Below are 13,739 nucleotides of genomic sequence, written 5' to 3'. Positions count from 1 at the left end.
GCTCTGAGGGCTGCGGTCTCCACGTATGAAGAGGCTTCCTTGAGAGAAGTACATTTCTTGGGGAAATTTGCACGGGCCAGGCGATATAGAGAGGGTGATAGACCCGGACGCACTTTGGCGAATCTATTCCGTAGGCCATGGGCTAGTGGCTATGTGACTGAAATGGATGATTCGAGTGGGGAGCGAGTGGCGGGTACGTCTGAGGTTCTGAGGGTCTTTACTACCTTCTTCCAGGATCTTTATTCGGCTCCCTCCGTGGTGCCTATGGAGGTGATTCGGGGATATGTCCCTAATATTAGCCTCCTCTGGTTTGTCAGGGTACACAGAGAGTACTTTGATGCTCCTTTTACTATAGAAGAGGTGAAGGCTGCTATTCGGAGCCTCCCTGGAGATAAGGCCCCTGGGCTGGATGGATTGACTTCAGCATTTTATAAAGAGTTTGCAGACATTTTGGCGACTTATTTGCTGGAGGTTTATGATGAGGCATTGCGGAATGGAGTACTCCTGGCGTCTTTGCGCGATGCGCTTATTGTCGTGATTCTCAAGCCTGGGAAGGCTGCAGCTAGCTGCGATTCGTACCGGCCCCTGTTGATGATTAACATTGAAAATAAGATATTAGACAAAATGATCGCGGCGCGACTGCGACCTCTTATGATGAAACTGGTGCTGCTGGATCAGTCGGGGTTCATACCGGGGAGGTCCATGGCACAAAATGTATGTACATTCTTTGCTATCGCTGGCTCAGTTCCCGTCGATGATGGGGCTGTGGCGGTGTTTTTGGACGCCACTAAGGCGTTCAACTCATTGCTGTGGCAATACCTGTTTGCGCTCTTGGAGAGAGTGGGGATGAGTAGTCGTTTTGTGAACTGGATACGTTTGCTATATTCACAGCCAGTGGCTCGCTTGAGAGTGAACGGCTGCATGTCGGAGCCTTTCCAGGTGGCGCGTGGAACTAGGCAGGGCTGCCCCTTGTCACCATTGCTTTTTGCGATTGTGATGGAGCCGCTGGCAGCCTTTGAGACAGCACCACAGTGAGCGGGGGCTGCCTTTCCGCCAGAGAGCGATTCTGATATCCATGTACGCTGATGATGTGGCGCTGTATGTACGACATCCCGTGTAACATTGATGTGCTGCCTCTGACGTCTGGAACGGTGGAGTGTCGGTCCTGCTACCCTATTGTGTGGGCGGGCAGTCCTGTTAAATATTTGGGCATCTGGTTGAGTTGTGATGTGGCCACGCTCTGGCTTGCTAACTATGGTAGGGCCATGACCTGGCTGGACGATAGTCCCGGCATGGCGCTCCTTGCCATTGTCCTTGACTGGACGGATTGCGGTGGCTAAGATGCTTGTGCTGCCCAAGTTTTTATATTTGTTTCTCAACCTTCCGCTAGTGCTTACAGCTAGTTTTCTGCAGCGCATTCGTTCCGCACTGATCCGATTGGTATGGGCAGGCGGTCAGCCTCGCATAGCCTGGAAAACACTGGTGCTGCCATTTGAGCTGGGTGGTCTTGCGGCCCCTGATCTGGAGCTCTATTATATCTGCGCGCAGGCTCTGTTTGCCTATTACTGGATCAACCCGGTACGCTATCTGCCACACCTGGCTCCCGAGAGCGATGCGGTGTGGCCAGATGGGCTCGAGCGGGTGTTAGGCAATCTGGACAGGGCTCGCCGCCAGGGTATTGATACGGTGGCCTCCACGGTCCGGGCTTAGTCGGGTCTGCTGAAGCGTTCAGGGATAGATGTGCCGTTTGCACCGCCTATGCAAGTGGTGACGGCCAGAGATGAGGTGATGTTTCAGGACTCGCGGCTGTGGAGCTTCCTACGGGACTTTGATCTGCTAACCCTCGGTGATTGGTTTGTTGATGACAGATTGATGTCCCCGGGGGAGATCCTGGGGGATAAACCGGTCACTGCTCTCCACCGGTTCTACGTGTTGAGGATATGCGCTATGCTGCGCGTTCGTTACTCCTGCTTGCCTGCGACCCCAACTTCTTGCAGCATGTTGGAAGTGTTGTGGAGTGTGCGGACGCCTGAGAGGCTGATCACTAAGCTGTATGGCAGTACGCAGGGGCAGGGAGAGGAGATGGGCCTGTCTGTAAAGATGAAATGGGCGGAAGATGTGGGTGAGGACATCGCAGAAGATGTTTGGAGGATGTGCTGTACGCATATGAAGGAGCTGTCACCGAACTATAGATTGCGCCTTATACATTTTAAGTTTTTACACCGTCTGTACTACACCCCCAGAAGTTTATGTGCTATGGGGCTGTGGATGGACGATACCTGTGTAAAATGGCGGGGGCCCCTGCTGCTGATTTTATGCACTTAGCGTGGACCTGTCCGGCAGTATGTGCCTATTGGGGAAGGGTCTTTTGTATACTCTCTGAGATGATTGGGGTGGAGATTCCTCCGTCTCCCTTGATGGCGCTGCTGGGAGGGGGGGGAGGAAATGAGGTGCAGACTACAGTGCGGCGCCTGGTTGGCATGTTGTTATTGCTAGATAAGCGCAGGGTGGCAATCTGCTGGGGGCGGGCCCGGTCTCCCCAGATATCGGATTGGCTGCGAGATGCCGCTTTTTGCCAGGAACAATTAACAAATTACTGGGAGTTGACTCCAGTTGGCTCCAGGCCACGAGACATTTGGGCACCGCTTCGATCCTATCTTGAATCAGCGTCTGTTTAAACAATCTGCTGCGGATGGGTATGTTGAGGTGATGAGTGCTGTTCACTCTACAATGGGATAAGGTTGTACAGAATGGTTGCTGAGAACTGTGCTTGCTCCTCCCGGCCTTCTCTCTCCCCTTTTTTTTTTGCCACATCTGTTTGGTCCTGCCCTTGGACTTGACGACCCACTGGGTCCTCCCAGCAGGGTCATACTTATACATGGACATTCGTCAATGTTTTTTTTTGGTCTTCCCCTGCCCGATTCACAAGAGCTACTGAGACGTGGGGAACTTGGAGAGTCGAAGATAGATTAAAGTAACTGACTGATCTATTTCTGTAAGGACCAAGGTGGCATTTTACGTTATGTTATATGTTGTTGACATAAAATTATAAATAAATAAATTACAAAAAAAAAAACTAGGCCAAGGACCAATGGGCTGTAGTGGTGGTAATGCCCTGATAATTTCTCTGGCTGCTTCTGGGCACTCCCCTGATGTGCATTAAATCTTACAAACGCCACTCCGGGGCATCCCACTCCAGGCATGTAGTGAATCTTACAGACACCACTCTGGGCATCCACTCCTGTCTCTCGGGTCCAGCCAATGAAGATTATTTCCACTTTTAATTTTTTTTCTGCCCCTTGGGAGTCAAAGGCACAGCAGCATGGCTGAAATGTCCCTGCTGTGCGGGTCGCATAACTGCTGATGGCTCAGGTGGAAGTTGCTGGACCAAAATAAAAAAGGAAGTTATGTCCAATCCTTGCCTCTGGCCCTGATCTAGAATGTAATTATGGGTAGCCCCTGCTGCTGTCAGTAGTGCAGATAAGCTTTGTTAAAAATATAACTACATTAATCATAAGTGTAAATTGTTTTCAGCATTTTCTTTCATTGCTGTTTGGTGCCTAATGAAAGCTTTAAGAATTTAACTTCTTAACCTTTAGGCGGACTATGTGATTTTCTTTGTGGATTACAACCTGAAATTGTGGTTCAAATGTACCTATTTACTGTTATGTCTAAGCTTGCGAATTTATTAACTTCTTTAGATCTTGCTATGCAACGACCAGATTTGCATTGTTATTTTTGTTGATAGGTGTTGGAGGACTCAAAAGAAAAAAGAACAGTTATCCACCAGGCAGTCAAAAACTTGTTTCCTGGACTAGAGACAAAGACAGAAGACAGAGATGGGAAAAAATTCATTGTTGCATACCATGCAGCAGGGAAAAAAGCATTGGCGAGTAAGTCATTGTGAATGTGAAACTTAGCCTTTGTGCTGCTGTATTAATGTACTATTAGGAATGCCGTATTCATTACTTTTTAATGGCTGTGCTGTGATGGGAAACAAATGCATGCCATCTGATAGCTGCTTCAATCCGTCAACTCATATTTTTGCTATCCCAAAAGGTAGAAAATGCTTCACCACCATTGATGACCTGTATTTTTTCGTTTAACTGGACATTAAGTACTATTTTATTTTTTTGATACTTGAAGTGTGAGGGGCATTGTCACTCCTTCACATTCTCTTATTGTTGTTTCCTCTTGATTGCACACACCGAGAGCATACTGCTTCTTCATCCTTATCCGTCTTTAAACTGTAACCTTGTTTTACCAAATCATTTTCCAGTGGGATTTTTCCAGGTCTGGGAGTACAACAAGTAGGCTATGCATTAAATAAACCAGCCACTTGTTCACTCCCTATTACAAAAAACTGTTAAGAAGGGTTTTGATTCCGTGAACGACCCATTTAGTTCAATAGTTCAGTAAGCCAATATAAGCAGTCATTCCTCAAACCGCAATCTTTATGCTTTTATTCATGTTGACCAAGGAATTGTAACTCTTCCATGATCCACACTTGAAAAGATGTGTGTTGACCTAGCGTGAATTCTTAATTTTTTTGGATATTGGTGTCTGCAAGTAGGGGATGGCTTGGTATTTCATATTCGTATTTCCACCCACGCTTATTTACAGTGGTGAATAGGTAAGGCGATATGTACCACAATTGGAATTCTGTGTCACTCATACGAAGTGTTCTTCGGATTACTCTTCTCTGTGCACAGTTTCTTTACTCGTTTTTAGTTCTTTTTTCTCGACTCTTGAACCATTCAGAGTTAGGGACACATCTAGTGTCTTTGGTAATCTGAAAAATCAAACCCTCCATTGTGTTTTACTGTTATAGTTCTTGCTTGTGATATGTTTTTCGTAGTGCTTCAAATGAAAACAAATACCTTGCTGTGCAATTCTTCAACATCATCTTCTGGGATCATTGTCGCTGTCTACAGGGTAGATAAAATATTTGACGAAGAACTTTTATCTTAAAGATAGTCATCCTCCCAAACCACAAAATTTCATGTGTCTTCCTGCATTTCATCTCATGACAAACAGTAACAAGTTTTATTAGTCACAGTAGTCTTTTTTTTTTATGACTGTGCTTTACTGGAGTATGACAGGTATATTATACATGGGTTAATACATTACTTTATTTGCTCAGTAGTAGGTAGCAGGTACATCAGAACCTCTAAATACTTAATTTGACTTCCCTTATATCCCTCTTTCTATTTGCTTAGCTCAGAGAATGTAGTAAAATTTTGGAATAGTCGCACTTAAATGTTTATTATATTATTGGTGTTTGTTTAGCAATTGCTATGATCTTCCACCCTTTTTGACTATGAGCAAAGTACATATATGTGCATGGCTCTAGGCTGACTGGAATCTGCATCATAGAGTATTGTGGTGGCAGTTGTGTTACAAACCTTGAGCATTGGGGTGTAGCTATTGATAATACAGTATGGGGGTTATTCTAACTTTGGAGGAGGTGTTAATCCGTCCCAAAAGTGACGGAAAAGTGACGGATTTACCACCAGCCGTATTACGAGTCCATTATATCCTATGGAACTCGTAATACGGCTGGTGGTATATCCGTCACTTTACCGTCACTTTTGGGACGGATTAACACTCCTCCAAAGTTAGAATAACCCCCTATGTGTAGTACTAACAAGGTCCAGGAGTGTGATGGGCCCATTTCACCCTATTTAGTGGCTCATTTTCAGTACCAAACCAGGGGTTAGGTCCCAGTTTTCTTGCTTGCGTTAGGGCTCACAGTGCCCTTGCTAGGTCTCTGTTTGGGTTTTGAATGGTTAGTTGTCATAGATTGTGGGCCTAGAATGGTTTATTGTATTTGATCTGTGGTGAGTTACCAGTTGTTTGATTGACTCTTCTACCTGAGTTAGCTCAGTATTTCAATTTTTCCAGTGCATGTTGCATCTCTAGGTTAACCATAGCTTGATTAACACTAGAGAGTAGAAGGGCGTTCACGACTGGATTAACAGACAAACAAGGCCCGATTATTATTTTTTTTTATTTATTTATTTTTTCATTCTGAGGAAGATAAGAGAAAGATGCAAAAAATCTGTAATGATGGACATAGTAGTGAAAGGCACCTGAAGAGAAGTTAACTGAGGCTAGCTGAGCTGTGTCAGTAGTGAAGAGTAGTCGAAGGGTAGAGCCATGCCTTTATTTTTGAGTCCTTTTCCCTGCCAGCTGCTCCTTTAAGTTTGAGCAAATAAAATAGATTTTTTTTTTTTTTTTTTTTTTTTAAACAATGAACAGAAGAGATTGTGATTGTGTATGCTTAATGTTAACAACAATCTCACACGTGCAGCAGCTTGCTCCTTCGGCATACTGATCTAACTTCATGGTTGTTGCCACACACCCTTTGTACTCTTTTGTCCCGAGAAAATCTCAGGTAGATTTTGTGCGTGCTGCAAAACTTTATGGTATACTGTTTAGGCAGTTTTTAAATATGTCCTTTAAAAAAAAAAAGAAAATCAAGGACAGTTTCATGACCTAACTCTGACCTTTTTTTAAATTTATTTTTATTTTTTTGAATTCAGTTTTCTACAGTTTGAGCTTTTGTTTGCAGGTGTGGATCTTTGTGGGAGAGTTCAGAATGTTGGTTTTTAAAGGCGCACTCATTTAACTCTTTATTCTTTTATTTTTTTGTTTTGTTTTTTATTTATTGCTGGTTGTTACTTGATGCAAATCTGTGCCCCTTGCATAAATGTCAGCAAAATGCCTCTTTCTCAAGGTACTTGTCAGAGTGTGCATGCATTGTGTCTGCCATTGCAATGATGTGCATGTCTTAATGCTGTCGGGTTCAGTATCTCAGAAGTTTGTTGACCCTTCTTCTATATCCTTGGCCCTTCTGCATATATTTACCCTTTGCCGGATCCTGGGTTAATGTAGAAATGGTCTTGATGTCTTAAATACCGGCTATATATGACACAGTGCAGTTCCTTGTCCATGTTGATCCAACATTTACGGCAATTTCTCTACAGAATAGTGGGTACAAACAGAGCACAGTCCACTCTTCTAAGTGATCAGGGGGTCCCTGTATTAGTTCTGGGCAGTGACATGCAGAACACCGGCTCGCATGCAGCACCCGTCCGTCATCTTTTTAAAAATAGAATAAGTGGAGAAACGACTGAGTGGCATGTCCTGGAAAGTACCTGAGCTTGCCCCCCTGCTTTGCAAGCTGCTGGGATGTTTATGCTTCATAGAAGGAAAGTATGGTGGGGAAGTTTAAGGTGATGATCCAAAGCCTAGTGTAATGATGGGTATTGTACATAATGACTTTCGACCACACACCTAAAAAGTACTCAAAAGATAAGAAAATGCAACCATATTTTCTAAGTAATCCTTATCTATGGGAATCAAACACAGTTTTTCTAGTATTTTAGTTTTAACCCAAGGCAGCATTCATGTAACATGCTGCTGATTTTAGAAGCCTGATTGGGGAAAACATTGCCGTCATCTTGGGTAATCCTGCAGAGTTTTCAAACATGACCAATAAAAGTAGTGACATCGTTTTTTTCCAAATGTCACTCTCGTTGGCGCGAGTGGCATTCCGCATTAGATAATATTCCTATAAAAAAAGCATCGTTTTGGACTCTGAAGAGTTCGAATGGGGTTCAGATGCAGGAGCGATCTCTGCCGAAGATGCTTTCCTGGAGGAGACTGGCTTCAGCTGTAGTGGCATGCAGAGTATTTGCACCGTTTTATGTATCCGTGTTAATCCTCATTTTGCTACACGGCATGTTTTTGGAGAACATTTACAAATATATTTCCAATCATTGGAAAGGTCAGTGTTGCAAAACAAATTTCTGACTAAGTCCGGGAAAATACATAAATTATGAAAATTTCCCCAGTTACTTACATCTGCAGGGTCAGAGTTCAGCAGTGTTTTGTTTTTCGTGCGTGAATCTGTTAAGTAGTAGTTGCATAAAAACTTAAAACTATTTTACTTTTACATCTGGCTCCTTATGCTTATCTGTCAAGTGTAATCAGGACGTTTCATACAAAGGTTTGAATTCTATTACCTCGGGGACTTGCCAAGTTCTAGCTTGTCCTAGTCATTGTTTCTGTTTTCCCTTTCAGCCTTGGAAACCTTTTCCAATAATATTTAGTTTTATTATTTTGGACATCTAGTCTTTCTTGCAGATAATCTTTTGTTTCAGCTTGTCTACCTGATTGAGAATCACTTTACTGCAGCTGACCTTCACTGTTCTTGGCTCTGCTATTTTGTATCTCTGCTATTTTCAATCAGTCTCTTCTGAGTGGAACTTCATGAATAGCCACTGTTAAAATATTTGCATCAAGACGGAGCTTCACTCTAAAGTGGTGGGCATTGTTATTAGTTGGGATAGTTGCAATGCCAAGCATGGCAACAAGGTCAGATGAGGCTAGCAGCACCGGTGCAGCCTCGCTACAGAGAGAATTCAAAGTCCAGCCCTCATTCTAAGCTCTCTGATATCAGGCATGATTAACTGCAAGTAGTGATCTGTTCATGCCTGTAGGGTTTCTCAGCAGTAAACTACAAATGCATGTGGAGTTAATTTTGCTGGTGATTCTGTGTTCTGCTCTTGCAAATATCCCTGTTTCCATCGGATAATAGTGCTCCCTTTAGCCACAGTAAGGCCCGACTGTCCTTGTTAGTCATCCCTATCAAAGTTGTTCAGTACCAGGTCGCTTGGTCCTTGTCCACATATTTGACTCTGCCAATTCCAAATTTGGATTGTACAAACAGATGTTGTGTTCAGTCTCGAAATATTCTCCTTCTAGGATATTAATTACTGATTTCTATATTTTTAAGATCGTTGCAGTGGATATTTTGGACTTTCAGATAGGCTAAAGTTCTCTACCCTTCAGCCTGTTCCGGTACCTCAGAGATGATGTAATGTCCATCCTGTTCTTCTTCTTCTTTTTTTTTTTTTTTTATTATTTTTTTTATCCTGTGTAAAATTTTCATTTGAGGGGCAGATGCTGCAGACTTTCAATTGTGTCCTCTTCTTGCAAGATTGAGAGTCCAAAATGGTGCTCCCCTTTAGGGATAGAAAATGATGAAGCCTTGTTAGCTGCCTATACCTGATCTTTTGACTTTTAAATTCCATATGGCAACTATAAAGACTGTGCAAGTGATGCCTACTCTTAATCTACTAAAGGAAACCGAAATTTATCCAGGGAGAGGCAGATTCTTTAACTTTAGGTGGAGGACCTTCCTCCATTTATAATGGACCATTTAATAGACACAGCATCAAACTTAAAATACCTAAAACAGAGTCTGAGGATAGTAATATGTCTGCCCCCCCTACCAGAAGATTTTGATTTTTGAAATTCTTTGGAGTAGTTTAGGGGTAAGACATCACATCATAATTACAAGACATTGCATTACCAAGGACCTCCTTGGCATTGGTCAAGCTCACAATGAAGAAGCTTTTTCCAGATAAGCATCATCTCTGTTGGCTGAAAAGAGACTTGCCTGGCCACCTCCTCCTTAAAAAAGTCTCTCTAAACTATCTCTAACGTTTAGCACCGATTTTCTCTAGCTAACTACGTCATGCCAGGCAGGAATCAGGGGTGTGTCTTGGGCCCAGGCACATTTTTGACTTACCTGCTAAAACTGTCTTGGCTTTAATGAAGTGCTCAAAGCTAGGATATGGATTGACTGGTCAATGGGTATCACTTCTTCAGCTCTGGTGAAATGCCTTTCTTGCCTTAAGGTTTTGTGAAAGAGCTAGGAGTTATTTCCCCTTTGACTTCCAAACATCCATGTTCCTTTACTCTATCTTTTTAAGCTATCTAAATCAAACAAACTTTGAAACTTTAACTCTCCTGAAGGCACAACTCAAATCACTATACTAGGGCAAGATTGTGACTCCTTGACAGATATTGCCAGTAACCCTATTGCGTGCATGGCGATGTTGGTATTCTTGCAGCCAGCATAGGTCCCACAGTGAGTTACACACTCCCTTCTGACACCTGTTTGAGACCACAGGTATTCAATCCAAATCCTGGAAGGGCCAGCATGTCATCCAGCTGTGGTCGATAAACTCAGTACCATTTAGTTGTCTTATAGTAACAACTAGTATTTACAGTGCTTAAAAAATGTAAGTATTGTATTCGCTACTATATAAAACATTGGCATTGTTAAGTTGTTATTATCCTTCACAGTTAGAATACTGGCTTCAGTTTTCTGAGTGTTTTCTTTTCCACAAACGTTCAGTAGGAAATTTGCCTGCTCTTGTACATGAAGACAATAGTATTCATCACTTGGAAACCCTTATGCCAAGATTTGAAATGTCTTCTTTTCCATCTCTAAGCTAAACTATTTCTTGTGATCACACACGTTTTGGATTAGGTGAATCATGCTTTAATCATGATGCCTATTCAGGGACGGTGGGAGATGTGTGTGACTAGATTGCATGTGCCTTGATTTGATACTATTTATACTGAATATTTTACAGATGCCTAGTCAGTTGCCTTAAAAACCTTTTAGAATCATCTGACTTTCCTGTAAAGTACAGAACTCAGGGTTTACCCTACATGTGATGAACTGCAATCCTTGTTCATATATTTAGTGGAACAGGTCATGTAGTATATGTTGGTAAAGAAAGTTTGGCTGCGTTGTGTGGCACCCAGCGTGAGCAGCATTTAAAATGAAATGGTTCTCAAATTGAAACGGTCTACTTCAAAACATTGGTAATTATCTTCAAGCACAGGCAAAACAGCATATACTAGCCTCCAGCTTTTTGGCCTGTAAAGTCATACAAACAAGTTCCCATGTGCAGCTGTGGCAGATGTTAATGCTAAATCAAACATGTTTGTAATGGTAGCTTGACTCTCCTACCCAGACTCTGAACAGAAAGACATCCCAGTCTTTTGCCAAGGAATGAACTTCATTGTATCCAGTTGCCCATAGTGCTCTAAATTGCTCAGCATATGCACAGAGATATATTCACATTACTTAAGTAAAAGAATCTGGATGATAATTTGGCAGTGCTGCAGGATCTATTGTGGGTTTCTTGTTGTATACTGTGATAGATGTTTGTGAAGTTTGGACCCAAGAAACAGCAAGTACAATACTTCAGTAGCTGGCAAGAAATGTTTAAGTAAAACGACACCATGGTTGACATTTTGTGTTACATAATTAATGTAATTTTAAGTAGTTTAGAAGAAAAGTGCTGTGAGATTAGAGTCTGCCAAAAAGATAAGGTGAGATCTTTGACTACCCTTATGGAAGCTTATGCCTCATTAAGGAATGTGTTGACGTTCAGGTTTCACCAAACTGGTTTCATCCGTCCGTGCATGCTAACAGGTAATAAATCCCAATTCCAGACACCGTTAGCAAGCTTCATTTCTGCAGTAATGCTGAAAAACGGAATTGGTTCCTTCTGCCCAGAGACTTCAACCACTGGAGCTCACAGTTCAGGTGCCCCCCTCTGTAATTACGAATGTGCAACATTCTGCTGCTTGCTACACCTCAATGTGCTCCAAATCAATTTCCTAAAGTAAATAGTGATATAAGTATTGACAATTATGTATATTTTACAGCAAGGTTATTGCGTTTCTCATGCTTTTTGGATTTAGTTGACACCTTTTCTCTTTGGCACCTTTCTTTCATGAGGTGGATTGACTAGTGGCGTACCAGATGCCTTCAAAAGTGGCTAAATTTGCAGTGCACCTTCTCCCATGAAGATAGCCTTGTATGAGATGCTTTGGCCAGGCTGTCGGGTTCAGTTTGCTGCCATTGTAGAAAATGGGGTCTGGTATCAGTCATGGCTCACTTCATACAATTTCCACCACTTGTTTTACTGTAAGTAACCAAAGAGTACATTACTTTGCCCTTCTAGGTGCTGTACTCTGAGGTTAGCCCATTGGGTGGCAGCATGAATAAGGTCAGCATGTCTGTTAGCTAACAAAATAATTTCATATTCTTTACTTAAACCTGTAGAAGTGACCAGTTATACTCAGTTCACCTAGTAGCTCCTGCATTTCATCACATTCTCAGATGACATGATATTGATTTGATCCTGCTAGTCAGGTACTGCTGTAATTGGCAATTATCTGTATCCTGATGCTTTAGTACTTTCTCTCTTTCTGTGTATTACTGGGTCAGAAATATTCAGGAAACTTTGAGATCTGCACCTCCATAGAGGATCTACTGCTACATCTTTGTCAGCAAACGCTTGGTGCACTGTCATTGCATTGATTTACTTTCACTAACCTTTTGCTGCAAAGTGCTATTCACCCGAGTATGCCCTGCTTGCTGCTGCCCACCATGTAATATCTTAGTAGGATTTAAGGCTACAGTTTACACATTGCAAGCGCCAATATAAGCATCCATTTGCATGCTCACCTCTAGAACACTTTGATGTATTTAAATATTAAACCATGCTCTTTTATGCCCCCTTTGCTGTGCATTTGGATAGATGTCAGAGCTGTATCAGGTAAGATATGCTAGCATTTCATTAAGAAGCAATGAAATGCCAAACTCCGAGAACCATTAAATAATGGTTATAATACTATAATTGTATGGATCACTCATGATTACATTGCTTGATTAATTCATTTGGCCAACAAATACCTTGAAGCTTTTCAGACATTTGTTATATTACTTGAATTCAATGATTCTATATATTGTTATATTTAAAATATTCCTATCTAGATGCAAAAATCCCTTTACCATGAATATGTTTAAACTTGCTTTATAGTTTCATTGTGTTAAATTTGTTTGTTCCATGTGCCTTAGAAAGTTGGCACCCAAAAATTAAAAATGTTTGGCCTCTTCTCTGTTTGCGCTTTTTTGCTCAACCGGAGCATGCTGGAATGGTGTGTGATCCCAGCAGGGGCAATGCCATTAGTTAGTTCACATGTGTGCAGTGAAGATCTGGCTTTATTTGTGTCTAGTAGAAACACTACAAAGCAGCAGATTTCCAGACTTTCCACGAGTAAACCGTTTTCAATGTTTTTAATGTTTTTTTACTCGCCTTTACCTAGTTTTCCTATCTTGGTTTAAATAATGTTGTAATCAAGACCACACAGTAATAAGTTAGACCTGGTCATTTCATTGCATAATATTTAGTTCCAAACAACATACATTTTTGGCTTTTTTTTTTGTTGTTAAAGATCCACGAAAGCATTCCTGGCCAAAATCAAGGGGAAGCTATTGTCATTTTGTACTTTACAAGGAAAATAAGGACACGATGGATGCCATCAATTTACTGTCAAAATTCCTAAGGTTAGTATTTGTGATGTGTGAGGAAATAAAGATGCAACAGATGCGATCAAGGATTGAAAATTTCCAAGGTTGATTTTTGTGCTCAACCAGGATAATGATAGCCCAATGGATGCTATAATTTACTGTTGAATTTCTTAAACTTAGGGTTTGTACTGGAAAAACTAACATATCATGAATGCCATCAGACTCCCAAGGGTTGGCATTTGTGCTTTAAGTAACCCAGCATTACATTAATTTAAGTGCTTGAGCTTAATATTTATGCTGTAGAAATAAGAATCCAGTGGATCCTATCAAGTTACTATTGCAATTCTGTGTATTAATATCGGTGAGAGGCCAGCAAAGATTTCATGCTGTCAAATTCCCAAAATTGGTATTTGTGATGTCGAAACACAATAAGTGCTCAATTTATGTTATCAATTTACTGTTGACATTTGGATGATATCCCTTATGACATAATGGTAGAAAGTATGCTTCTGCTTTTGGTTTTATTTGCTTACTTAATGAGTTTTTA

The 13,739-nt window shown here is 41.7% G+C and overlaps 1 protein-coding gene across 1 annotated transcript in view; it reads left to right on the top strand.

Annotated features, from left to right (window-relative positions):
- PUS7 (pseudouridine synthase 7) overlaps positions 1–13,739 on the top strand; it is a 255,751-nt gene that overhangs the window by 74,255 nt on the left and 167,757 nt on the right. Inside the window, exons 5-6 of the mRNA XM_069229854.1 lie at positions 3,749–3,893; positions 13,117–13,228. Coding sequence (XP_069085955.1) covers positions 3,749–3,893; positions 13,117–13,228 — 257 coding nt within the window. The remainder of the gene's footprint in view (positions 1–3,748; positions 3,894–13,116; positions 13,229–13,739) is intronic.

This window comes from Pleurodeles waltl, chromosome 4_1 (assembly GCF_031143425.1).
Source record: "Pleurodeles waltl isolate 20211129_DDA chromosome 4_1, aPleWal1.hap1.20221129, whole genome shotgun sequence".
NCBI classification, from domain to species: Eukaryota; Metazoa; Chordata; class Amphibia; order Caudata; family Salamandridae; genus Pleurodeles; species Pleurodeles waltl.
Note: the sequence above shows the minus strand (reverse complement) of the source record. Positions and strands in the feature narration are given on the sequence as shown.